This window comes from Pelmatolapia mariae, linkage group LG14, assembly GCF_036321145.2.
Source record: "Pelmatolapia mariae isolate MD_Pm_ZW linkage group LG14, Pm_UMD_F_2, whole genome shotgun sequence".
NCBI lineage: Eukaryota > Metazoa > Chordata > Actinopteri > Cichliformes > Cichlidae > Pelmatolapia > Pelmatolapia mariae.
The window spans coordinates 36,519,117-36,543,670 of NC_086239.1; the positions used below are offsets into that span (position 1 = coordinate 36,519,117).

A 24,554-nucleotide genomic window follows, 5' to 3' on the forward strand; every position below is an offset into this window, starting at 1 on the left:
CAGATCTCAGGCCCCGCCTGCTCTGCTCCAGAGCTCCACTTTGACAGGAGAGGACGTTCGCGGCTTCAGGCTGCTTTCTGGCTCTTGGCTTGGCAGACCTTAACTTGTTTGGCTTTCTTGCTTTTGCACAAAGTCAGCAAAGGGGGCACCGTTCCCGGAGGCGCTGCAATACTTTTCTTCTATTATTTCTTTTGAACAACGAGGAGAGGGCCCAGCCAGACGGCAGACCCTGCCAAAAAATAGGTGCAACTCCTTAGCCTCACTCTCCACGGAAGTCTTTAGTAAAAGGCGAAAGACTTGTACGTTATGAAGAGAAGCCAGAGTGTGTGTTTCTTTGGCCTCGCAGGAAACCGCAGTGTCTCCTCGTCCCGGCTTCCGGCGTCACGGTAGGCCCTGTTTGCTTGGCTGAAGCGGCAGATCTCAGGCCCCGCCTGCTCTGCTCCAGAGCTCCACTTTGACAGGAGAGGGGTGACTGGAGAGGACGTTCGCGGCTTCAGGCTGCTTTCTGGCTCTTGGCTTGGCAGACCTTAACTTGTTTGGCTTTCTTGCTTTTGCACAAAGTCAGCAAAGGGGGCACCGTTCCCGGAGGCGCTGCAATACCGGGTCGATGCGTGGAGCGAACGGAGCGAGCCCCTTATTCGGCTCCCTGTTCTAAAAATGCGTTTAATACGTTGCCCCCGAATCGGGGGCGTATCAGAGATTAAACTGATAAGAACAGATACTACACTTGATCTTAGCCAAAAGGCCGAGAAGCGATGGCCTCCTGCGGGTTCCTGGCTGAGCCGCCTTCTCGGGACACTTCTCGCTTGTGACGGTGCGCTCTTTCACTTGGCTCACGGGGAGGGAGCCGCTTCAAATCTCCGCCCACCCACAGTACCTCAGAGGCCTGCGGAGCTCCCTGGAATTGCGCGCTTTCTTCTATTATTTCTTTTGAACAACGAGGAGAGGGCCCAGCCAGATGGCAGATCCTGCCAAAAAATAGGTGCAACTCCTTAGCCTCACTCTCCACGGAAGTCTTTAGTAAAAGGCGAAAGACTTGTACGTTATGAAGAGAAGCCAGAGTGTGTGTTTCTTTGGCCTCGCAGAAAACCGCAGTGTCTCCTCGTCCCGGCTTCCGGCATCACGGTAGGCCCTGTTTGCTTGGCTGAAGCGGCAGATCTCAGGCCCCGCCTGCTCTGCTCCAGAGCTCCATTTTGACAGGAGAGGACGTTCGCGGCTTCAGGCTGCTTTCTGGCTCTTGGCTTGGCAGACCTTAACTTGTTTGGCTTTCTTGCTTTTGCACAAAGTCAGCAAAGGGGGCACCGTTCCCGGAGGCGCTGCAATACCGGGTCGATGCGTGGAGCGAACGGAGCGAGCCCCTTATTCGGCTCCCTGTTCTAAAAATGCGTTTAATACGTTGCCCCGGAATCGGGGACGTATCAGATATTAAACTGATAAGAACAGATACTACACTTGATCTTAGCCAAAAGGCCGAGAAGCGATGGCCTCCTGCGGGTTCCTGGCTGAGCCGCCTTCTCGGGACACTTCTCGCTTGTGACGGTGCGCTCTTTCACTTGGCTCACAGGGAGGGAGCCGCTTCAAATCTCCGCCCACCCACAGTACCTCAGAGGCCTGCGGAGCTCCCTGGAATTGCGCGCTTTCTTCTATTATTTCTTTTGAACAACGAGGAGAGGGCCCAGCCAGACGGCAGACCCTGCCAAAAAATAGGTGCAACTCCTTAGCCTCACTCTCCACGGAAGTCTTTAGTAAAAGGCGAAAGACTTGTACGTTATGAAGAGAAGCCAGAGTGTGTGTTTCTTTGGCCTCGCAGGAAGCCGCAGTGTCTCCTCGTCCCGGCTTCCGGCGTCACGGTAGGCCCTGTTTGCTTGGCTGAAGCGGCAGATCTCAGGCCCCGCCTGCTCTGCTCCAGAGCTCCACTTTGACAGGAGAGGGGTGACTGGAGAGGACGTTCGCCTCTCAAATCTCCGCCCACCCACAGTTCCTCAGAGGCCTGCGGAGAACAGTTTTTTTTTTTCTTTACTTTTTTTTTGTATTTTTCCTCCCTGAGGTCTAATCCCCTTCCCTACGTCCTACCACTGGAGGTTTCTTAAAAATAGCTTTCCACCTATCCTTAATTGCCTCCCACCCCACTTTAATATTTAGTATTTAATGTTATATTCCCATAGATCATCGTGATGTTGTTTATTATGTTGCTCTTTTTTTTTCTTCTGCTTGTTTTCTCTTACTCGAAGAGTTCAAATTATTGGTGGGGACAATTCAGTAATTGCTGGATATTGGTGGGGACATGTCCCTTCCGTCCATGCCAATTCTACGCCCTTGGATTGATGTATTTTTTGTCTGCTTATTTTGTTGGTTTTTGTTTTTTGCCCTCTATCCCCGTCCCTCTTCCCCGCTGTTTTTCTTTCCCTCTTTCTTTCTCCCCTTTCTTTTCCCCAGTCAAGTCTGTCCCATATTTAGCAAGTGAAAATAAAATAAAATAAACAATAAAAGGCGAATCAAATAGACCATTACGGCAAGGCTGGGTTGGTCCATTTGGTAAAGTATATCCGTTGGGCATCTTTCTTCGCCTTATAAAACATAAAACCTCTGCATATAAAACATAAAGCAATACCGAAAGGGGGCAACCTTGCCTCAATCCTCTCATTTGCCTCACCTCTTCTGTCAAATTACCGTTCACTTTATTTCTGCATACTATATCCGTGTACATCATCACTACCCACTTCAAAAACTCTTTTCCCAATGCAAAGCGCTCTACCACCCCTCATAAAAATTTATGATCCACTCTATCGAAAGCTTTCTGCTGATCAATGCTAACACAGATTGCAGCCAAGTTTCTCTCTTCTATGTACCTTAGCACATCTCTGTGCAATTGTAGATTCCACATTATCTGCCTACCTTTTACTCCACAGCTTTGATCCATCCCGATAATATGGGGCATAGCCCGAGCCAGGCGATTTGCCAATACCCTACTCCATATTTTATAGTCCACACAGACCATAGTAAGCGGCCTATAATTTGCAAGGAAACTTGTTTGCCCCTTCTTATAAATCAAAGAAACTATTCCCGTCCACACACATTACCCTCCCCTGCACTACCGTAAAACTATCCACAATTCTTATTTCTTTATTCCCACATAGCACTCCTATACCCGACCCATGTACGCTCCCCACGCTCCAACGAGGCCCCCCCCCTCCATTCTTTAGTAAATAACTCAACATCCCTTTCATCCCTTAAATGAATGCAGATGTCAAAGATACAAGTTGTTAAAAACTCAAAAACCGCTCCTCTCTTCTGGGAATTTCTCAACCCTCCAACATTCACAGTTATAATCTTCAATTCTTCCATGATTTATGTGAACTGTGTAAATACAACCGTAAAGGTATAAAAAAAAGAAAAAAACCCACTAGAAAATAAAGTCACAAAAATATACAGAGGCTAATTACCCCACCTCTTCACGTATCTTCTTAATTTCCATACATAATAACAAAAAAACAATAAACGTCAGTTCTCAATTCGTCCCCTGATCTCCAAAATCCATTTGGGAAAATAGTGAACGCATAAGGATTCTTCTGATTTCCCCTCTCCCCCCTCCTCCTCCTCTTCCATCTCAGCCCCACTCAGTATGTCACTCAGTGGTGTATGCATGCACTCAGTCTGAGTCCCTTTTGGCGCATGGCTCTCCATAATCTCAGTCAGCACATCCCCAACCTCCTCATCCTCCTGATTTTCTTCTGGGGATACAACAGGGCTTACTATTCTCCTCTTTTTTGAAGCTTTCCTCCTTTTATTATTCACATGGTGTGAATTATACATTCACATCATGTCAACTTTTAGGTACATAACACATAACATAATTATCTTCATATACCATGTACATACATCCCATACATGCCGCCGAGTCCGATCTCTTTTCTTACCCTTCTCCCTAGGAAATATCTAATAGTCTCTTTCGTTACCCAAGTTCCAGTACAGAGGAGTTACCATGTACTTCCGCAACTCCTCATTAGCTGTTGTAGCAATCATCCTCCTCACGTCCTCTGCTCTATCGTTGGTAATCAAAGTCACATAGTCAGGGGTGCACATAAGTGGTCTGCAGGTGCGCATGCGCTTTCAAAATAAAAGGCGCAACAGATAAGAAGTTGCAACGCGCGTTTGCGTACATAAGATGTTCTGGAGGAGGACAGACATTTGTTTAGAACTCTTAAAGATGTCGAAGAAGCAAGCTCCTTTTAAGCAATTACTTTGGTGTTCCTCCACCTCCAAAGAAATGTCAGGAGTCCGAACCGCAAAAGAAGCGCGTATTCTCGGAAAAGTGGTTGCAGGAGGTGAGCTGGCTTCAAACAAATGATGAACGCACAGAGATGTGGTGCAGTATATGCCGTGAAAATCCCACACTAGCGGACAAAAACAGTGCCTTTTATATGTACGCAAACACTCGTTGCAGCTTCTTATCTGGTGCGCGTCTTTTATTTTGACAGTGCATGCGCACCTGCGGACCACTTATGTGCACCCCTGCACATAGCGCTTGTTTGCTGTGCTCTGTTGTAAGCAGAAGATCTCGTCTGGTCGCATTTTCAGGATGTGAAATAGAAGTCTTCTTCCGAAGGTTAATTTGTCTTAGAAAACACCTTCCTTATCAATCAATTAAAATCTCAGGGCATTCTTCATTCCACTCACTGTTCTGTTCTTTTTATTGGTACTAGCCAACACAGTTGCCATCTGCTTTTCTGATCACATAAGAACAAGTACTACACATGATCTTAGCCAAAAGGCAGAGAAACAATGGCCTCCTATGGCTTCCTGGCTGAGCTGCCTTCTCGGGACACTTCTCGCTTGTGACGGTGCACTCTTTCACTTGGCTCACAGGGAGGCAGCTCCCTGGAATGGCGCACATTATTATCTTTGAACAACAAGGAGAGGGCCCAGCCAAAAATAGGTGATATACAAAACATGATATAAAGCCCCATCCAAGGGCATGAACATGTCAAAGCACAGTGCTAAATTTTTCAAGCTCCTGGTATTCTGATTGGGCTGAATATCGCGTTTTTGTTTTTTGGGGGGGAGCGGGTTGCCTGTATTTGACATTGACATTGTAGAAAGACAAGAGCACAGGGAGATAGACAGTGGAAGACATGCAGCAAAAGACTGGACTAAAACGCGGGCCTATTGTTCTCTGTCCATATGGCATGTGGTCACCTGCTTATACCACCAGGCTGATCCGGTGCCTTTTAATTTTTTGATTTCTTTGCATTTATTAAATTGATGACTGTTATCCTCCATCTCACTGTCATGAACAATTTTCACATTTTTAATAACATTCACCTACCATAGTCACTGATTTTGATTTAAAGCAGTACAATTGTAGAACATAGCAGAGTTTACTGCATATGTTGTTACTGTGTTAAAATGCTACCATAATAAAGACTTATTCTGATATTTGGTGTCCCTCTCACAGATTTAAATCACGTGACCTCCTAAGAGACATCTTTTATTCTTTGCTTATATCATCCTAGCAAGCTGTAATGGTAAAATACAAGCATTTCAGTGAAGGCTGTCCCTGCAAAGACCTCAACATGAACACTAAATACAATCCCCTTTTGATTTTTGTTATTTTACTCTAACAAATTTTGATGTGTCTATTTATGTGGAAATGGTCTGAGACAAACACAGAACAGTGTTTGCTGACAAAAAGTATTATTTCACTTGAAGTAAAAATGTTATCCAATCTGCTTGTTGACCATCTCCTATTTTCCCAGGTGATACCAGAGTTATCTTTTTGTATCTTTCTAAATAGAACAGAAAGGTGCTTTTGTTGTCACCCAAGACGAGTGTACCACTATCACAGTCCATCTGCTTTTTAAAGTTCTTGAATTCACTTAACTTATCAGTGCTCTCAAGGCTGTGGTTATGACTCTTGCTTGTGCACCTTTTGCTAACAAAGCTTTTTCAGTGCAGTCAACTTTCCATTAACATACTTCCATAAAAAGCTCTTCGGAAAAGTCAGCCTTTTCTGCAATGATGGCCTGGAACTTGCATCAGTTATCATCTGGACAACTGTCAGGTCTGCAAATGGTTGTGTATGCTGAACTAGAATGGAAGATGCCATATCTATACTATTCGAATATCAGTATAGTTAAACAGGAAATGAAGTATAGGAGATAGTGGATTTTTGATCCTTGTAATCTATAAGACACATTGAATTTCAAACAGAAAAAGGCTTAACATATGACATTTGAGTTTGCAAGTGAAAATTTACTTCAAAAAGAAAATATGCACTGGAATACAGCAAAACAGGTTCACTTTAATGACAGATACATATTGTAGTTCTTTTTTGGAAAAAAAAATTCCATCACACACACTCTCACTCACACTCACACACGGATTTTGATTTTCCTGATTAATCTAGGGAATATTGGATTGTTGTCGTTGTTGACGTCTGGAACGAATCCTCTCCAAGAGCATATTTAGGTTCCATGGATTCCCTGAAGCATTAAACAGTAACACATTAGTTGCATTTTTGCAGAAAAGACAGTAAAAAAAGTGTGCATGTCGCACGATGCCTTACCAGGAATCTTATCACGAGGCTGTGGTACCATCATGTCATTAGCAGGCTCTTCTTCCCAGTGTACACCAAGATCTGACCTCCATTGTTTCCAGTTCATTTCTTCCACCCTGAAGTAAAAAAAAAAGAAAGACCTTTTCATTGTCAGTTTATCACTTTAATAACCGCAAAATACATCTTCCTCTATATATAAAAGCTTAAATTATTCTTGTACACCAGAGAGGATTTTCTCTTACTAGCCATAGTGATATTAAAGACTAGAAAATGCTGACACCAGTCCAGCAGTCAGACCCTTAACTTCAACAGGTAGCAAAAGTAGTAATGAGCGGTCAGGCTTGAAACTTGTTCATGTTTCTGAAGTATGACAGAGGTACCTACATGTAAGTATGTAGGACTGTAGCCTAAGGTTTATATTGTTAACTGGTACTTTGACAGTGTGTTTCATGTCATTTTTACAGAGAAACACAAAACTAACATGGCAAGTAGTGTAACTACTTATTTTCTCATGGGAGCCTTTAAGAAAGGCATTTGGTGTAATATGTGTAATACATTCCTTTTTTGTGTGAGAGTGTAAGAGGGGAAATACCTCCAAGATCCGCAAACATTTGATCACCCAGCATGTAATTAATTTGCATGAATGTAATCTCTTTGATATGTTGCTTGACGATGGTGGTGGCTCTGACAGTGGAACCAATGAGAATCGATAAGTGAAACAAGTACTAGAATCGGAATTGCTAAATTCTTATCAATTCCCACCCATAGTTGACATCGCTCCTTTTTAGTTACTAAATTGTCATCCAATGCAAACATACGGTTCTGGCTCTCAGACATCAGACCACGTTTGTTTTGTTCTATTCTGCATTAGGAAATGTAAACGCATCCATTGCTAAATCGCATAAAGATTTATACCAAGATTATTGGAGTGGTCCTAGTTTCCAAATGTATTTTATGCAGACAATGCAGACTAGTGGACACAGTCAAGTTGTTTTGTTTGTTTGTTTGATGTTTTTTGAATGAATTAAAATTATTAATTGTTTTACCTGAAAAATCTTCTATGCTTGTCCATGCTGTTTCTGGAACACACCATCCTAGACATTCTGCATTGCAGCTTGCTCCTCAGCCACCTTGGTAGAGTCCTCTCCATATCCAAAATTGTGAAGGCCCTCTAAAAATGTGAAACAATATGTTCGCTTACACAGAACTTCAGTAAACCCTTTAGAGCTTTTAAATAAGAATTCTGCATTCTCTGAAATAAGAATTAATTTTTTGAGATGTATGAGGTCATGTTTACAGAGTTTAACAGATTCCCACCTGCAAGTTCCAGATGTTTTCACTTTGTGTGGAGATTCTTTCGACAGTGTTGCCCATCAGGGCTATCAGCATGTTCAGGAGCAGGATGTATGTAAGAATTATGTAACAGATGAGCAGGATGTGGAAAATTTCTTTGTATTGAACTTGGTCTGTGAACTGCAGATCTCCCATTCCAATAGTGAACTTGAACAGTTCCAGTGTTGTAAAACGAATGTCATTGTAACTCGGCTTCACACATTTATATGGTTCAAAAAAGCTTCTCATTTGTGCTGCCGTGTCATTTGTCATTTTTGTGTGAGCCAGAGGGGAGTCGTGTATGAGAGCAACAATGGCTATGAAAAAAGAAGAAAATGTATGTCAGAACTAATTAAAAAACCTATTCTGCATATAACTTTCATTTTCACATCTTCGTTACCCAAGCATCAAACAGGCTGCCTAGACTTATTTTGTTTTGGCTATAAAATTTAAAAATAATTCTCACTTTCAGAAACCAGTTGAATTTTCTCTCTACCCCAGAGTGGTCGACGAATTACATTAAGGTGACATGATAGCATCTAGTTGGAGCTGTCTGCGTTCAGACAGCAGTACCTTGTGAATGCTTTGCGCTACCGTGATATACCAAATATCCCCCTAAAGAAACCGCTTGAATTTTTAAACACAAATGGAGTTGAAGTAATTTAAAAAGCATTTGTAAGATGGGCCTGCCATCAGGCTGATATTAAAAAAATAAAATAAAATAAAGAGACTTAAAAAAGGTTAAAGTCTTACCAGCAGAAAATCCAAAAAGCAAGACGCTATAGACGCATAAAAAATGTAACAGGTCACCCAGGATCATCTAAAGAGAAACAAATACTGTAAACTGAGCCACTCATGTCTGGCCAGGCAGCCTGTTTTAGTAACAAAACTCTTACTCTTTGCATCATGACACTGTACATCCCCAATTGCTTGGAACCTCTTAGGTAGTAAAGAAGGTTCACCCAGGCGAGAGCCAATGAGAGCACAAGGAGGCCAACATATTCCTTCAGCCCACACCCATACAGAACCACACAGATTAGAAGAAGTGCTGCCTGCAGGAAACTGGAAACACAGGAGATTTGCAACAGCATTGATAGTAAAGGTCTGGCCATTAAAAAATAAATAAAAATAATCTCATTGCAATGCTTACAACAGAATATCAGTGAATCCATCAACAAATAAAGCATTGAAGGTAGGGGGATTCCTCCAGAAAAGAGTTATCTGAAAATATAAACGCCAGATAAACAAATGATATGAATTCATTTTCAGTGAATGACTGTATCGGTTTCAGCATTCTTACCGTCTTATAGAGAAACCTCAGTGCTCCAAGGATGCTAATGAGCTCACCAACACATCGGAGGTGGTCGAGTGGAATATTTTCAATGGGAAACGGTGGCTGCAGATCAAAGGGTTATGAGTCACAGCTTAGGCTGATGAAGCGCTTGAAAACAAGAGAACATTTTTGATTTTTCCTCCAGGTTTTCTATCTTACCTGTCCCTCCTTCCTGTAGAACGTCACAGTAGTGAAGATGGTCAGGTACATCACATAAAGCAAGAAATTCATCAGGAATAATTTGGAAGCGAACCTTTCCCACTTAGTCTGAAGCAAACTGCGAAGAGGTTCGATCTGGAGCATCTCAGGGCGATTCTAAAATTTACAAATCAGTTTTATCATTTAAAACATTCTCACTCAACTCACTCACTCGATTTTTATTTGACAAAGACAACTTGCTATCAAACTTTATGCTTCAACAGATTGAGGTCCCAACATAATAAAAATGTCTTGTTCTAATCATAAAAACATACTGTGTACCATCTAGATACTCAGATTATTGTATCGTATTTAATCTTTGGTGATTGAATCTTGTGATCTAAGTCATTAAGATGACATGATGTAGAATGTGACGACAGCACATCCAGATTCTTTTATATCTTGCAAAATTCAATCTTCAGAGGTAAATTTCTCACTGTAACTCCTGTTGTGTAGTCCTATACATTCAATTCAGTTTTATTTATATAGTGCCAAATTACAACAGTGGTCACCTCAAAGTGACTAATATATGTGCATTATAAATTGAAAAGAAAAGCTGAAATTTCTCACCGGAATTTCACTTCCAAAGACTATTATCTCCAACACAGTATCTTTTTCATCTGTGTCAATGGAGGTCATGTCATAAAGCGAGGAGTGAACAGGTCCATAGATCCATTCTGTAAACTTCCTGGACAGTGGCCTTGTTTCCTCATCCATGAATTCCCGGTGTAGCATGTGTCTAAACAGCTGGCCAATGAGAGAGCAGAAAGGAGAGGATTTTCTCTTTCTGCATGCAGTTGCCAAGCTGAACAAGAGGTGCATGCAGCATTGTTGCGTATACATCTATGGTCACAGTATCTATAGCAGTCATTGTTTGAACAGGTTTAATCTTAATGTTACAAGAGCACACACTCACGAGGAGATTGTGCTGATTGCACTGCTGATTATGAAAAAAACTGTTCCGTCAAGGCAAAACAGACATTTAGTAGAAAGCAGACCTACCTCTATCTTGCCGAGCTTGGCTGCCAGTTTTAGAGGAGTCATGCCATCATTATTTTCAATCTCTTCAAACTGGACTTTTTTGTCAAGCTTGTTGTGTTGAACAAGTATTTCATCATACACCTTTGCAATCATATCTGTGTTTTCTTTCGTGTTGTCTGCTATGACCACCAAGGTGTGCAAAACAGTGTTTCCTTGTGAGTCTCTGTCAGTCACGTCAGCTCTTCTGTAAGGGTTTTCCATGAGAAAGGACACAATATCAGGCTGGTTGGTGCAGGCAGCCAATGACAGAGGGAGCTCCCCTAATGGAAACACAAACAGATAAGCTTAGAGATAACATTTAGCCATAAACAACTGAGACAGAAAGTGTTGCTTGTTGACACCAATATGACATTACCCACCAAAATAAAAGCCCATTTCAGCATGACGCTGGAAAAACTTTCCATTGGCTTTGGCTTGCACATCAGCTCCTTTCTGGACTAGCAGCTTCACATGCTCAAAGCTCCGTCTCTCAATGGCAACATGCAAGGCTGTCTGACCTGTTACACGTAGGATTTTTGTTATAAGAAACAAGCTGAGGTTAGTCATCACAATTTTGTATGATCCATAATTTATCTTGAAAGGCTTGCCAGTACAACACAGAAACTTCTGTAGGTCTATTTTAAGATTGGCAGTTTTCCTTCACCCTACCTACCTTTGTAGTAAGGATCTGTATACGATGCGTTGATCAAATTTTCTAAATCTCCAGTTTTCTCTGCTATGTCAAGGATAACTTCAATTGTGTTGTTTTTTCCACCCTTCAGGTTCAACAAAGCCTTCAGTAGTGCCGTTTTCCCATTAGTTTCATCTGAGAGCGAAAATGATCACACACACACATCACACACAACCAAATCACCTCATTATATGTTCTCAGTTTGTTTTGCTTTTTACTTCAGCAACTAACAGGGTCTTTCACTGCACACCAGGTATTTCTGAGGACTCCCTGCAGACAAGTATGTTCACAGAGAACATTAGGACATAGTCAGTCATAAATAAGACAACAGCTTCCATGCTACTTGCCTGTGAATTCTGGGCTTGTAAGTCTTTTATCATGACATCGCAGGTAGTCAAGCAGGCCATGAAGTTGTGTCGCGTCTCCCTGGGAGGTTGCTTTAAATACTTTGTCCCTTTTGAATGTTTCACTGCAAGTGTGGTCAACACTGACACTAAACTGCCTGGAGAGCAGAAAAAAAAATAAAGTCACAAAATACATTCTGTAGTATCAAATACAGTCATTTTTAAACATCTCTGCATCATAGAAAATGTAATATTCTAATAACTTTGCTAACATACCACTTTAATGTGACCTGAAACACATTCAGAATAGACCAGGTTGTGGACAAATAAAGGCTTAGCAAACTCTCACCTGTTTACTCGATATTTGCATTCATGTCACCTGATACTTATCTGTCGTTAAGGTTAAAAATATATATTTATATCAAGAGAACTACACTAGTTTGTGTCTTTGTATTTCAGTGCACCAGTCTGTGTCAGGACATAGTGTGTAACATTTGAGAAAGAAGCAAAACAACAGCTCTTCCCCAGTAGAATCAGTTACCTGGTTATTGAGACGTTGGTATCCATAGGCACAGGAGTCATCTCTGAGCTGTCTTTTTTGAGGAGCCAATCCAGACTACTGCCCTCTGCTTCTTGTCCTTCATTTGGATCCATGTCTTCTGGTGTCTGCTCCATTTTTCATCTCTATTTGTTGTTAATAACCAGATTTTTGTTGTCTGTAAAAAGATACTGTTTGATGCCACAAGCAGCTTATCAAGGACAATAAACTACAGCCACACAGGTGTAGAATTGCAACATTATGGGCGGGTCTTGTGTGGTGTTGGTGTTTGTTGCCTTAGTCATGCTCCAATCTCTGTCCTCTCCCCCAGAGAAGGTGGAGCATGGTTGTCAATAGAAAATTGTACTTAGTAGTCAGTATAAACTTTCGATGATATAAGTTTACATATGATAGAATACTGCATAATGACCTTTTGATGACTTAGACTGTTGTTCACTATAAACCTTGTTCTGTTCTCTTTTATCAGTACCTTCCCACAGCGATAGTAAGAGCTGAACAAGCAGTTTCACTCCCTACCAGGAAAAGGAGCCGCTTCCCACAAACCACACACACACACACACACGCTCACGCATCAACATTCCACTGAACAAACGTATTCACTGTTTTATTACTTTTCTTGTATATAAATAAAGACAAGTGCAAGAACAGAGCGCACTTTACAGGGCCCCCACTCTCGTGTGAGCGCTCTGTGACCGCCCTTGCAAGTAAAAACTGCAGCGTGTGTGTGTGTTTCTACCCTCTGACTCTCAGCTGAAGAAGTGTCTTTTAGAATAAATCTCTTGACAATGGTTGTCATGGTGTTTGAGTTTTTTATATATTTTTGGTATTCATTTGTGCCCTAGTTTAGTTCATCTAGTTTATTTCAAGGTTGCTGTTTAGTCCTTTGTTTCTTAGTTGTTTATGTCATCTCCTCCTGTACTCAGTCTCCCTGGTCCGTGTGTCTACCTGTCATGTTTCATGTCTGTGTGGTTATGTTAAGTTCATGTCATGTTTAATCTCAATGTCTCCTGTTTTACTTTGAAAGAGTCCAGTGTTATGTAGTGTCACTTCCCCTGTCCTGTTATTAGCTTCATGTGTGCCAGCTGTTCTCCCTCGTGTGTTTTCACTTCCCCTAATCAACCTTGTGGGTATTTAGTCTGTGTTTCATTCAGTCTGTGTCGTGTCGTCTGCGTTATCTCCCTTGTCACAGTTTCCCAGTCATCGTAAGTCATAGTTTGTATGTTGTTTAGTCATAGTCTAAATCTCAGTAGAGTCATAGTTTCCCAGTCTATGTTCAGGTTTTCCCTCAGTTACTTTGTTTTTTTCTGTGAGTTTTTCGGCCCTAAATAAAGGCTCGCTTTTTGTTAAGTCCAGTTTTGTGTCCTCGCCTCTGTCTGCTCTTGGGTCCTCTACTCACTCCACACGGTCTGCCCCGGCAGTCCGTGACAGTGGTCCTCTGAGAGGGTGGAGGGTGACCAAGGTAACAAGCCTTTTTCATGGAGAGGGTGGAGGATGTTGTTCAGTGAGCAGCAGTGTTAATAATTCTACTAATTAGTTTTGGTTTTTTTAATGGAATAGCTAAGAGGCAATTTACAGTGTACTTACTTATTGTCCAAAAAAACTAGGCCAATGTAAAAGTTAATGTTTAAAAGGTGATTTCAAGGTAAGTTTGAGAGCAGAGAGACACAGGAAAAATAATTTCATTATATTTATTACCGAATTTGTAAAAAGCTATATTAAGAAACACAAAGAGTAAATACATGAATAATTTTATGAGAGTCAGCTGTGTTGACAGTATCTCCTTCTTATTCAGTTCAATTCAGTTCAATTCAATTTTATTTATACATCATCAAATCACAACAACAGCCGCCTCAAGGCACTTTATGTTGTAAGGTAGACCCTACAATAATACATACAGAGAAAAACCTAATAATCATATGACCCCCTATGAGCAAGCACTTTGGCAACAGTGGGAAGGAAAAACTCCCTTTAAACAGGAAGAAACGTCTGGCAGGGCCAGGCTCAGGTAGGAGCAACCATCTGCCGCAACCGGTTGGGGTGAAAGAAGGAAAACATGATAAAAGACATGTTGTGGAAGAGAGCCAGAGATCTCTTCTTCTGGCTGGTCCCTTAACAGGTTGCTACAGTGGACCACCTGCCTCCAACTTACCCTATCCCTAGCATCCTTTTCTGTAAAACTAAACTTTTTCATATCCTTTGTCACTACATCCACGAATCTATCAGGTCTACCTCTTTTCCTCCTGCCTGGCAGCTCCATATAAAACATCCTTTGTCCAGTATATCCACTCTCCCTCCACTGCACATGTCCAAACCATCTCAGCCTTGCCTCTCCAACTTTGTCTCCAAGTTCTGTTCACAGTGAGTGATGAGAAAAGCACAGTTGCATGTGTACACAACTTGCGTGTGGGTAGCTGTTTACTGTAGACATTAGTTAGGTATGTGGTTGTGCTAGCCATCAGCAGAGCGGGGGGGGGTGCCTTACTGGGCTTAAGCCCGGGTTGTTGTTTCAGAAGCCCAGGGTCTTTTAGAATGTAATTTGTTTCATCGTTAGATGCCTGACTGACAACTGTATAATACAAAAACTACACATAATATTCAAAGCACATAGTGCACAGTCGTAAATTCCCCCTAATTTTGGCCTGCGAATTTGCTGTAGGAGAAGTGCAGCCAGGCAGACAGAGGAGGGCATAAGTTTGACCAGGTACCAAAGCAAATCATTCGTACTGTACAAATAATGTAAATATGACGGTGTATCACAAAAGATTGATATCAAACTGATCACTTGACACACATTACGTTACTTGCTCTTCGAGTGAATCAACAAATGGCGAAACTGAAAAGCTGAACAACAACGCTGTTTTTTAGAGAGTCTTAGCTGACATGTGTGTTTATTTAATATTTTCAGTTGTTACCCTCCACGGCTAAATAAAGCACTCTAAACCGGTTTCAGTTATGTACTGATGAACACAACAATGGACATAAGGAGCTTCTTTCAAAGAAAAACCTCAGGTAGATGTTATTTTATATATTATGCTTTGTATGTTGTTCAATATATTTCTATGCAAAACAAGAGGAATTCCAATACACAGCAGTATATTCACAGTTGAAAACAGATATTTACATACACTTTAGGGAAAAAACATAAAAACTTTTTTTACTGTTAAACATCAATTTAGAGTAAACTTTTTTGTTTTAGATAAATAAATATTGAAATATCTTTTGAATTAGTTAAATGTCAGAATAAAGAGAGAGAGAGATGTCTATTTTTCATCACTTTCATCAAATTTAGGAAGTTTATTGTCTCTTTAATTATTAAGAAAACTCCAGACGATTCCATTCTGAGCTTAAGAAGCTTCTGATAGGTTAGTAGAGTCCATGTGAGTAAACTGGTGGCACACCTGTGGATGCATATAAGGCACCCCCAAAACACAGAGCCTGTTTCTTTGACATGGGAAAATCAAGAGATATCAACCAAAACACCAGGAAAAGAATTGTGAACCTCCATAAGTGTGGCTCAATTTTGAATACAATTTGCAATTAAGAAATACATACAATTTCTCTCTTTACTCTTAAATTTAACAAATATGTTTTTTATATGTATCAATCTAAAAAAAATAAACATTTAATCTGATTTGATGCTTTACAATTAAAAAAGTGTTTGTGTTTTTATCTAAAAAGTATGTAAATATCTGGTTTCAACTGTATATTTGATGATGTTGGTGTTTGGCTTGATTATTAGCACAAAGAGGGAGAGAGAACAGAGAGTGAGATGGAGAGGAGAATGAGGACAGAACAGAGATGGAACAAGAGCCAGGTGAGACAGACATGTTAGTCAAATGGTTGTTTGCCAAAACTCATTAGAACATGTATCTAGTACCTAGTGTATCTTTAGGGCTAAACCCCAGGTGTATAAAATGTCTGGCTCCGCATCTGGTGCTAGCAGCTTTCCAAAAATTAAAAATAAAATATCTACACAGTTCTAATCTTCTCATAAAGACATGCAATCCCCGCATGACAATTCCTTGAAAAATTTCAAGTTGCACATCGGAACAAACTGGTTTTCCATGATGTTAGAATCTGTTCCCACTAAGTTGCATCATATGAACAAATTAATGTGAGTTTTTGCAATTGTTTAATTAAAAAGAAACGATACAGTGTATACAGTGCTGTGAAAAAGTACCACCACCACCACCACCCCCTCTGATTTTTTTTTCCTGGCACATTTTGTTACACTTTTAATTTTTCAAACTAATAAAAAAATTTATTATTCATTTTATTAAACTCATTAGATAAGATATGCCAAGTAAATACAAATTGAATGAAGAATCAGTCAAGTGATTAATTCTTTTCGCTGTTTCTTCCATTTAAGGAACATTTCTAAACTGTGAGCTATAGTTTTCACGTCTGAATTGGAGAAATTTGCTCATGTGTTGTATCATCACACTTAGATTATTGTGATGTCTTTTTTTTTTTACCAGCTGAGACAATTAATCTCTATCAGGCCTCCAAGCAATACAAAATGTTGCAGCCACACTCCCAACACATTTTATCAAGTGACATTACCCTTATTTATTTATTTATTTCACATTGGCTCTCAGTTGATTTTATAATTCATTTTAAAGTTATCACACTTACATATATAGCACTAAATGGACAAGCTTTAGACTACCTATAGGCTCACAAGCTCAAAATCTGTTTGTATCCCTCGTACAAGACTGAAGACTAAGGGTGGACAAAGGCTCAGGAGCAGTTTTCGTCTCCAGTTCCATTTTGCCAACTCTGTGGAGCCATTTAAAAAACAAAAAAAACAATTAAAAACTTTTCTGTTTAATCTGACCTTTTGCTGAGATTCTTGTTTTGGCATTTAATTTATTTCTATCCTGTTTTAACATGGTCTTCTGTTGATATTAATTGTATTGTAGTTGTTGTACAGCGCTTTTTGACATGTCTGTGAAACACACTACATAAATAAACTTTATTCACTTGCTATTTGCAATCAGCATAATGGTGAAATATGCTGACGATACAGTTCTCCTGTCACTTCTGTCAGGCCCCTCACAACACCACGGGCCCGCTGTACAGGAGTTTGTAGAGTGGTGTGACAGCTCCAAACCTGAACTGAACGTGAGCAAAACCAAAGAGATGGTGGTGACCTTCTCCAGTAGGCAGAAGGATAAGGGCTGCTTCAGTCACCACCACCATCCACGGGAAGCCAGTGGAGGTAGTTGAGGAGTACAAATACCTGGGAACCATCTTTGACAACCTCCTGAAATTCTCTGCCAACACAGAGAAGATTCTCAGGAGCTGCCACCAACGGCTACACCTTCTTAGGAAACTCTATTCCTTTGGAGTCAGCACACCCATCATGATGACTTTTTACTATGCCTTCCTGGAAAGCATCATGACCTTCTCCATTACCTGCTCGTTCCACTCCCTCGGCCTTCAGAACAGGAACAGACTGCTGCACACTGCATCAGTGTGCTCTAAAATCATTAGTCACTTGCAGTTATTTATTCACCTTCAGTCACTTTAATTTTAAAACTGTGTAATTTTAAAACTGTATATACTGTATATTCTGTGTATTTATTATTTCACTCCTATTGCCTGTTCTTATTGTCCTTATCTTCAACGTATGCTGCTCGGTTGTTTGTTAATTGCCCCTTGGGGATAAATAAAGTCTTCTGATTATGATAATGCCATGCGCCTGTTTTTCTGAATGAATGAATTATAGAGAAAACAGTGAAGTTGTTCTATGTGATAATTATGTGAGTGAAATTTTAAAAAGGAAAAACACAAGGCTTGAGGTTCAGTAACTGAATCTTTGAGCATTATGTATGCTAAGATATGGACTGTGCAACCAGTGAAAAACAAAAACAGAGCAGGTGGAGGATAAGGAAAACCTTCTTAGCCTGCTGCTAAAAAAAAATAATGGCAACACTGACAGCATCTAGTAAAGGTGAAAGGGCTTAAGCAGCTTAACCAGTTCTGTGGTTATATAACACGATTAAATTTATAATACAATATTTAACTTATGATTAAAATAAGGGTCTGTTTTTAAAATGTTGTGTTCAACTTGAACTGAATTGTTATATGACCTCATGCCCTTTTGAGATAAGCAGTGTTCAGATAAAATTCTCTGACTGATCAGAGAATTTTAGACGAGAGAACGAATGCGTCGAAAGTTTCACGTCAACTATCAAGGATGATTTTTAATGAATTTCTGAATATGATGTGATTAGCAATGAAGGCGAAAAGGCCTCTCAGTAAAGCCCGGTGTAAAAGCGCAAGAAAATTTAGGCGGCGGATAAGAGGTGTCTGCTTCACCGCGGCTCACAAATGACACGGCTTGACCGTCACTTGACCGCGATCTTACATTATGTATTTTCAAAGTGAAGCATTTCTGATTTTAATCAATGTACTTAATTTAATTTTGAATATTATTATATTATAATATATCAATTTAATGCTGAAATTAAGTTACATTCAGAATATTCCAAGGATACTGCAGGCTTTCACAAGGAAACCAACATTTGCTTTCTGCCCTCTCATGACTGTCTCTCTGTACTCAATTAAAACTGCTCTCACCCACTTCTCATTTATGATGAAGTCACCGTCAGGATGTAAATATTTACTGAAGGTAAATAAAATAATAAATTAAGGGGCTCTATGAGGTTAAAAAAGATCGACATGAGAAATTTTAATATTAAAGTCGTAAATTAGTAAAAGAAAAAAAAAACCAAATTTGCCCAGACTTGTTCTGGGAGCTTGAATTTTATTTTACACAAGTTTGAGCCTCATCAGCTACCGTACAAGGCAGTGCTAACTTAGCTAAGGAATGTTCGAATTGTTGTTCACATAGTGACATTATAGGTTCATTTAATGAGCTGTGCGTTAACATTTGTTAAGTAAAGCCACGCTGTATGTCTGCTGTTTGTGCCGAAGAATAACCGGTGAACTACCGATTAACTCACGTAAGATCCCTGCTGATAACTACTTAGCTTTAGCAAAGCTGACTGGCTAATGTCCAGAGGGCCAGGTGAAGTGAATGATTGTTTCTGTATGCAGCCTCACTAAACGGTCTGGATTCAAAGGGCGATGTTGGCAGTGGTTTTCAGGTCAGCTGTCACCAAATGTAAGTGTCGGTGATTTGTTTGTATTTTTTATTTTATTTTAACTGTGTCGTTAATTAGTAGGAAAACGTATCAAAGCGTGTGAAAATACACCGGATGTTTTGAATGTTTGTCGCTGTTTTAGGTCGGAGCCGTGTGTCGATGCATTTTTTTGAATTTTGGAGTGAAACCTTGAAACAAAACCTTTTATAAGGACGAATGGGTGAAAGCTCGTCAGTGCAGTTTCAGTGTTTTGTAAGATCGCGGCCAAGTGACGGTCAAGCCGTGTCATTTGTGAGCCGCGGTGAAGCAGACACCTCTTATCCGCCGCCTAAATTTTCTTGCGCTTTTACACCGGGCTTTACTGAGACGCCCTTTCGCCTTAATTGCTAATCGCATCATATTCAAAAATTTCATCAAAAATCATCCTTGATAGTTGACGTGAAACTTTCGACGCATTCGTTCTCTCGTCTACTCTCAAACTACTCAAACTACGTCTGAAAGTTTCATCTCTATCGTCTGCAATATTCCACAAAAATTAAGGGAGGGAATTATGCTGTAGTTCAACACAGTTACTCAAATATTGCATCATCTTTCCGTCTGAACTGTTCTTTGCGATCAGCAATGAAGGAGAATAAGCGCTGCCGTAAAGTCTAGTGTAGAAACGCAAGAAAATGTGTACTTTATACAGGTTATAGTAGTGATTTTAATATTCATTCATAAATGTTGACTTTCCGCTCCATGTATTTTATACAGTTTAATGTATAAATATCCTTTGTATAGTGTATAAAGTGTAAAAAATATGTATAAATATGCTTTTTCTATTTTTGTTTTTTTTCTTCAAATAAAAGCTGCATTTGAGTAGCTAGAAGTGAGAAAAAAGGACTTTACTGTGGAAAAACATGAATAAATAGTGGTGGACTGCTTACTTGCTTAAACTAAATTACTATTTTAGTGATTAAATTGATAGAGTTGCAGTGATTAATGACCCCATTAGATATTTGTTTTAATTTTGTTTAGCATATCTTGAGTTTTTCCTTTATTTATACTCACCAGCTACTTTATTAGGTTCCTAGTGTAGGTTGGACACCTTTTTGCCTTCAGAATTACCTTAATTCTTCATGTCACAGATTCAGCAAGGTACTGGAAACACGTGACATGGCTTGTTATCCTGCGGTGCACAGCCATCACAGGATGGGTACACTGTGGTGATAAAGGGATGGGCATGGTCAGCAACAACACTCAGATAGACCTAGTATTCAGAAGATGCTTAGTGAAAGCACTGCTGCGAGGCAACATGTTCTTTGCACCAAGATCAGAATCGAGACTCAGGCCAGACAATATTTATTTTTTCTTCTATTGTCCAGTTGTTATGGGTCTGTGCTAGTTGTATCCTCTTCCTTTCAATAACTATTACAATTATTGTAAAACTTTGCCACTTTATTGTAAAACTGAACCAAGTGGTCATCTCACTGACATCCAGGGATGCAGGAGTGGCTTGGACACCCATGCCAACTTCAGTCAGTTGTGGCATTGATGACAATGTTGTGCATACCCTTGTTTTGTTTATTCGTTGTGTGTGTGTGTGTGTGTGTGTGTTCTATGATAACTGGCTTGAGAACACTGTAGACTGGACCAATACTGAGGGGTACAAGTGAGTTGAGGCCTTGAATGTAAGCAAGATACAAAATAGTAAAGATGAGAAACGGCCTATGAATAGTCCATTGTCGCCTTGTAGCTTCCACTACTCTTGCTTCTTGGCCACAGTCTCATGTTGTTCTGTTTTTTCTTCTCAGATAAGGGGTTGCAGTTGCCTATTCAAACTGTGGCCAGAGCCATGTCATCTTCAGGTGGTGCCACCCCTCCGTACACGACCCTGGCCATCAGTCGCCCTACAGAGTCCATCACGCATGTTGAACTTCACCGGCCTGAGAAACGCAATGCCATGAACAGTGCTTTCTGGAGGCAGGAACCAGAATTATATATATACATATTTTACAGTGTCAGAGGCATGACAAATGCCCGCTATGTGTAGCTGCTATATATTATACCTGGATGCTGGAACTTGTCTCAGAGTTTACATTCAGTTAGAAAGTCCATGTGTTAAATTATCAGAAATAAAAGAGCTCAAAAAGTCAAACTAATCACTGGAATTAAACGCTAAATTATTATTTGGGCAAACGCTGATCTGAACTCGTGTGTTTCTCTGCCAGTGAGATGGTGACCTGCTTTAATGAGCTCTCTGAGGACCCCCAGTGCAGAGTGGTGGTAGTTTCTGGAGCAGGGAAGCTCTTCACAGCTGGTGGGTGTACAAAAATATTAAAACCTCTGTTCTCTTCTCTCAGTGGAGTATAATCAGTGTGTATAATCTCACCTGTGTTAATGCGCAGGTATCGATCTCATGGACATGATGAACAATGTACTTCAACCAGAAGGAGACGACACAGCCAGAATCTCCTGGGGGATCAAAAAAAAGATTAAGAAATTGCAAGAGACCTTCTCCGTCATCGAGAAGGTCAGAGCGCATTATTAATATGAAGAATGAGAAGACTGAACCAGTCACAAACGTGAGGTGTGACTGAATTGTCAGATTTGATCAGGAAGGTTCCTAAAATGTGCTTCTTGTTCACATGTTGCCTCTCTAAATCAAGATAAGTTATATTAACTATATTAGGGTTCCTGAAAGCTCATTTTGCATTCATGTCCACTGTTGTATTGCTATCTTTTAAAATTCAGTCATCAGTTTTTACCATGGGTCAGCTGGGATAGACTTAATCCCCCTACCAACCCTGGCTATGAATTGGATAAATGATGAATGGTGGAAATTTTACTTCAGCCACAGAAAGCCTTAGGAAAGATTAGAAGTTACAAACAGGATTTATTTTATGGTTATTTTTAAAATTCCAGTTTTTGTAATGAAATTATATTTTTTTTCCATTGGCACTGCTCATCTGTGTGACCTGCATGAAACAACACAGTAAGAACTCAATACAGGATACACTGTCACATTGTTAATGTCTGTAGTGTAAGAGCAGTAGGATCCAGCATGCACCAAGCTTCCCTTCCTTACAAATTCTCCCTCACTATCATTAAAGTACGTTTCCTGTTGAATTGTGTTCTCGCAGTGTCCGAAGCCTGTTGTGGTGGCCATCCATGGAGCCTGTGTAGGAGCAGGTAGGACATTGTAAAGATTACTGTGCTGTTGTGAATCATCTTAAGGTACAGGAGTTGGAAAAAGACTAAAGTTCCTCGAATGTCTGCTTGAGTCTGTCTCCAAAAGGGGGTGAATTCCCAAAGAGTCTCGTGTTAAAATGTCCAACTTTACAGCAGAAATAAACACATTTACAGCCAAGAAGAAATAAATAAATGTTTGTTTGTTTTTAAGCCTTTGTTTTATGCATTTTAACACTTGAAGTTAGGAGGATGATGCTTTGAGAATCGTGCAAATACAAGAAGCTGTAGCCACTGTGTGAAAAGCTTCAAATCCCCTAAAATTCCTAATGGAGTCATTCAGCTGGACCTGTCCAACGTGTTTGTGGTGTTGGTGAATTTTAATTGAAATATCTCACCAACGAGATTTGCTGTGTTCTGAAGGCGGTGGCTGAAACTATACATATGCCCCTCTTCCCCATGGCTGCTTTTGACTTGACCCTAGAAGACAACAAGACATTCGAAAATACTATTTTTTCTACCTTTGATATATAACTGGTTAGTTTACTGCATGGACATGATGCTAGCAGGAGCCAGGGAAACCCACACGCTGTGATACAGGCTTCTTGGTTGTGGAGGTATTTGATGCATTGAGTTTGGTGGAGAGAGGAGCTTCGGTGAGTTAACTGTAGGTGGTGTTTTCTCTGGCAGGTGTTGACATGATTACAGCCTGCGACATTCGCCTGTGCACCCAGGACGCCTGGTTCCAAGTGAAGGTATAATCATCTGATTTTATCATTGTGGTGAGGACAATTGGGAAACCATGGAATAGATAGCTGATTAAATTTAAGCCAACTTATGAAGATTTGTGTTAAACAATTTCACAGATCTTGATCTCTTTGGTCTGTCATATCCTGCAGCAAGGTTTTGAGCAGAGATTACACACTAGATCTTGAAATTCTGTTTGCTAAATGTAGCATTGATGGTCCCCTCTGCTTTGGCTCCATAGGAGGTTGACATTGGACTTGCAGCAGATGTTGGAACACTCCAGAGACTCCCGAAGGTCATCGGCAGCCAAAGGTAAGCCGGCAGCACGATTTACAATTGGAATAAGATTACAAGCAATTTATGGCATGACACTGTTAAGTGACTGAATACTTGTAGGTTAAAAAAAATCTATTTCTATTTTCAACAGTCTTGTTAATGAACTGGCTCTGACAGCGAGAAAGATGTATGCTGATGAAGCTAAGAGCAGCGGACTGGTCAGGTAAACAATGTTCCCTCATCACTCTTTTTTTCTTTTTCCAAAGTAAAAGCACTTATTTATTCTAACAGTTTGAAACCCTTCCCTTCTTCTTCAGCCGAGTGTTTGCAGATAAGGAGGCGATGATGGCTGGAGCTCTGGAGATTGCTGGAGAGATTGCTGGTCGCAGCCCAGTTGCTGTGCAGGGCACCAAAATAAACCTCATCTATGCCAGAAACCACAGCGTAGCAGATGGATTGGATTACATTGTAAGGAGGAGTATAATATGACAAAGTTTTCTGTGCATATTTTTGTCAGCTTCACAACGTCACTCTTCAGGTTCGTGTTCAGAGTTCTCCGGAAGGAATCTGGTATCGCTACCTCGTTCCCTCCATTTGTTTCCTGGTGTCTTTTATATGACACTTGATAGCATAAAGGGGATGTGACATGCTCAGTTATAAGCATATTAACACACTGAAGTTCTCTTTTTAAAGTACTGACTTAAATTCATTATTTCTCCTTCTCCAGGCCACATGGAACATGAGCATGCTTCAGACTGAAGATTTGATGAAATCAGCTCAGGGAGCCCTCGAGAAGAAGAGTCCCAAAACTGTGACATACTCCAAACTCTGAACACCAGTGAAGCAAAGCTCAGATACAGAAAGTGCCTCTTTCCTCCTCTACTATGGCCTTTCTTACACCAGTTTTATAAATCAAAACTAAATTTACTAGCTGGAGATCTGTATCCACACTAGACAGTATTTTAATGTCATTATGTGTTTAATAATTCATTCAGGTTCATATTTCTCCTGCTCTAATATCAGATATGGATAATATTTAACTAAGACAAATCTTAACTGACTGAGCTGAGAAACATTTTGTACATCTGTAAATGACCTTCTGAATGTTTCCTCATTAAAGACACTCGTGTGAAAGTGATTTCAAATTTCCAATCTTGGTAGAATAAAGAGGGCACATCAGAGGACATTTAGAAGGAACAACTGCTCATTTCTTTCTAC

The 24,554-nt window shown here is 40.3% G+C and overlaps 2 protein-coding genes, 5 non-coding genes and 1 pseudogene across 10 annotated transcripts; 1 reads left to right on the plus strand and 7 right to left on the minus strand.

Annotated features, from left to right (window-relative positions):
* Positions 1 to 212: 212 nt before the first annotated feature.
* On the minus strand, positions 213 to 326 carry LOC134642002 (U5 spliceosomal RNA). Its single transcript, XR_010095740.1, has one exon. It is a non-coding gene; the product is annotated as a U5 spliceosomal RNA (small nuclear RNA).
* A 240-nt stretch (positions 327 to 566) lies between these two features.
* Positions 567 to 757, minus strand: LOC134642312 (U2 spliceosomal RNA). The gene has a single exon (XR_010096037.1). It is a non-coding gene; the product is annotated as a U2 spliceosomal RNA (small nuclear RNA).
* Positions 758 to 949: 192 nt separating this feature from the next.
* Positions 950 to 1,065, minus strand: LOC134642595 (U5 spliceosomal RNA). Its single transcript, XR_010096296.1, has one exon. It is a non-coding gene; the product is annotated as a U5 spliceosomal RNA (small nuclear RNA).
* Positions 1,066 to 1,291: 226 nt separating this feature from the next.
* LOC134642398 (U2 spliceosomal RNA) lies at positions 1,292 to 1,482 on the minus strand. Its single transcript, XR_010096121.1, has one exon. It is a non-coding gene; the product is annotated as a U2 spliceosomal RNA (small nuclear RNA).
* A 194-nt stretch (positions 1,483 to 1,676) lies between these two features.
* On the minus strand, positions 1,677 to 1,790 carry LOC134642003 (U5 spliceosomal RNA). Its single transcript, XR_010095741.1, has one exon. It is a non-coding gene; the product is annotated as a U5 spliceosomal RNA (small nuclear RNA).
* A 2,901-nt stretch (positions 1,791 to 4,691) lies between these two features.
* On the minus strand, positions 4,692 to 4,784 carry LOC134642453 (U2 spliceosomal RNA; annotated as a pseudogene).
* A 1,618-nt stretch (positions 4,785 to 6,402) lies between these two features.
* LOC134640719 (transient receptor potential cation channel subfamily V member 1-like) lies at positions 6,403 to 12,149 on the minus strand. Its single transcript, XM_063492621.1, has 15 exons — positions 12,016 to 12,149; positions 11,478 to 11,632; positions 11,113 to 11,265; positions 10,820 to 10,957; positions 10,422 to 10,720; positions 9,990 to 10,166; positions 9,381 to 9,536; positions 9,189 to 9,284; positions 9,039 to 9,109; positions 8,785 to 8,950; positions 8,642 to 8,708; positions 7,874 to 8,205; positions 7,603 to 7,727; positions 6,566 to 6,672; positions 6,403 to 6,482 (listed from the first exon to the last, which is right to left on the minus strand). The coding sequence occupies exons 1-15, from the start codon at positions 12,147 to 12,149 to the stop codon at positions 6,403 to 6,405; spliced, it is 2,256 nt and encodes a 751-aa protein (XP_063348691.1).
* A 6,691-nt stretch (positions 12,150 to 18,840) lies between these two features.
* LOC134640986 (delta(3,5)-Delta(2,4)-dienoyl-CoA isomerase, mitochondrial-like) lies at positions 18,841 to 24,474 on the plus strand. 4 transcript variants are annotated; one of them, XM_063493130.1, is made up of 11 exons: positions 18,841 to 19,004; positions 19,099 to 19,165; positions 20,939 to 21,107; positions 21,356 to 21,444; positions 21,533 to 21,657; positions 22,268 to 22,316; positions 23,004 to 23,068; positions 23,302 to 23,372; positions 23,488 to 23,559; positions 23,654 to 23,804; positions 24,064 to 24,474. In XM_063493130.1, exons 2-11 carry the CDS (start codon positions 19,129 to 19,131, stop codon positions 24,166 to 24,168), a joined length of 933 nt encoding a protein of 310 aa, XP_063349200.1. In that variant the 5' UTR covers positions 18,841 to 19,004; positions 19,099 to 19,128; the 3' UTR covers positions 24,169 to 24,474. The 4 variants fall into 4 exon arrangements, with proteins under 4 accessions (XP_063349200.1, XP_063349199.1, XP_063349201.1 ...); XM_063493129.1 differs by having other exon boundaries at positions 18,841 to 19,165; XM_063493131.1 differs by having other exon boundaries at positions 18,841 to 19,165; positions 22,277 to 22,316.
* The last annotated feature ends 80 nt before the right edge of the window (positions 24,475 to 24,554 follow it).

Bases quoted from the DNA above. Each gene is read 5' to 3' on its own strand.
- LOC134640719 (XM_063492621.1), bottom strand. From the start codon at position 12,149: ATGGAGCAGACACCAGAAGACATGGATCCAAATGAAGGACAAGAAGCA. The intron at 11,633-12,015 runs GTAACTGATTCT...TCTGCTCTCCAG, and splicing joins ACCAACGTCTCAATAACCAG to GCAGTTTAGTGTCAGTGTTG. The intron at 8,709-8,784 runs GTAAGAGTTTTG...GTTTCTCTTTAG, and splicing joins ACAGTGTCATGATGCAAAGA to ATGATCCTGGGTGACCTGTT.
- LOC134640986 (XM_063493129.1), top strand. From the start codon at position 19,129: ATGTTGGCAGTGGTTTTCAGGTCAGCTGTCACCAAAT. The intron at 21,445-21,532 runs GTGGGTGTACAA...GTTAATGCGCAG, and splicing joins AGGGAAGCTCTTCACAGCTG to GTATCGATCTCATGGACATG. The intron at 21,658-22,267 runs GTCAGAGCGCAT...GTGTTCTCGCAG, and splicing joins CCTTCTCCGTCATCGAGAAG to TGTCCGAAGCCTGTTGTGGT.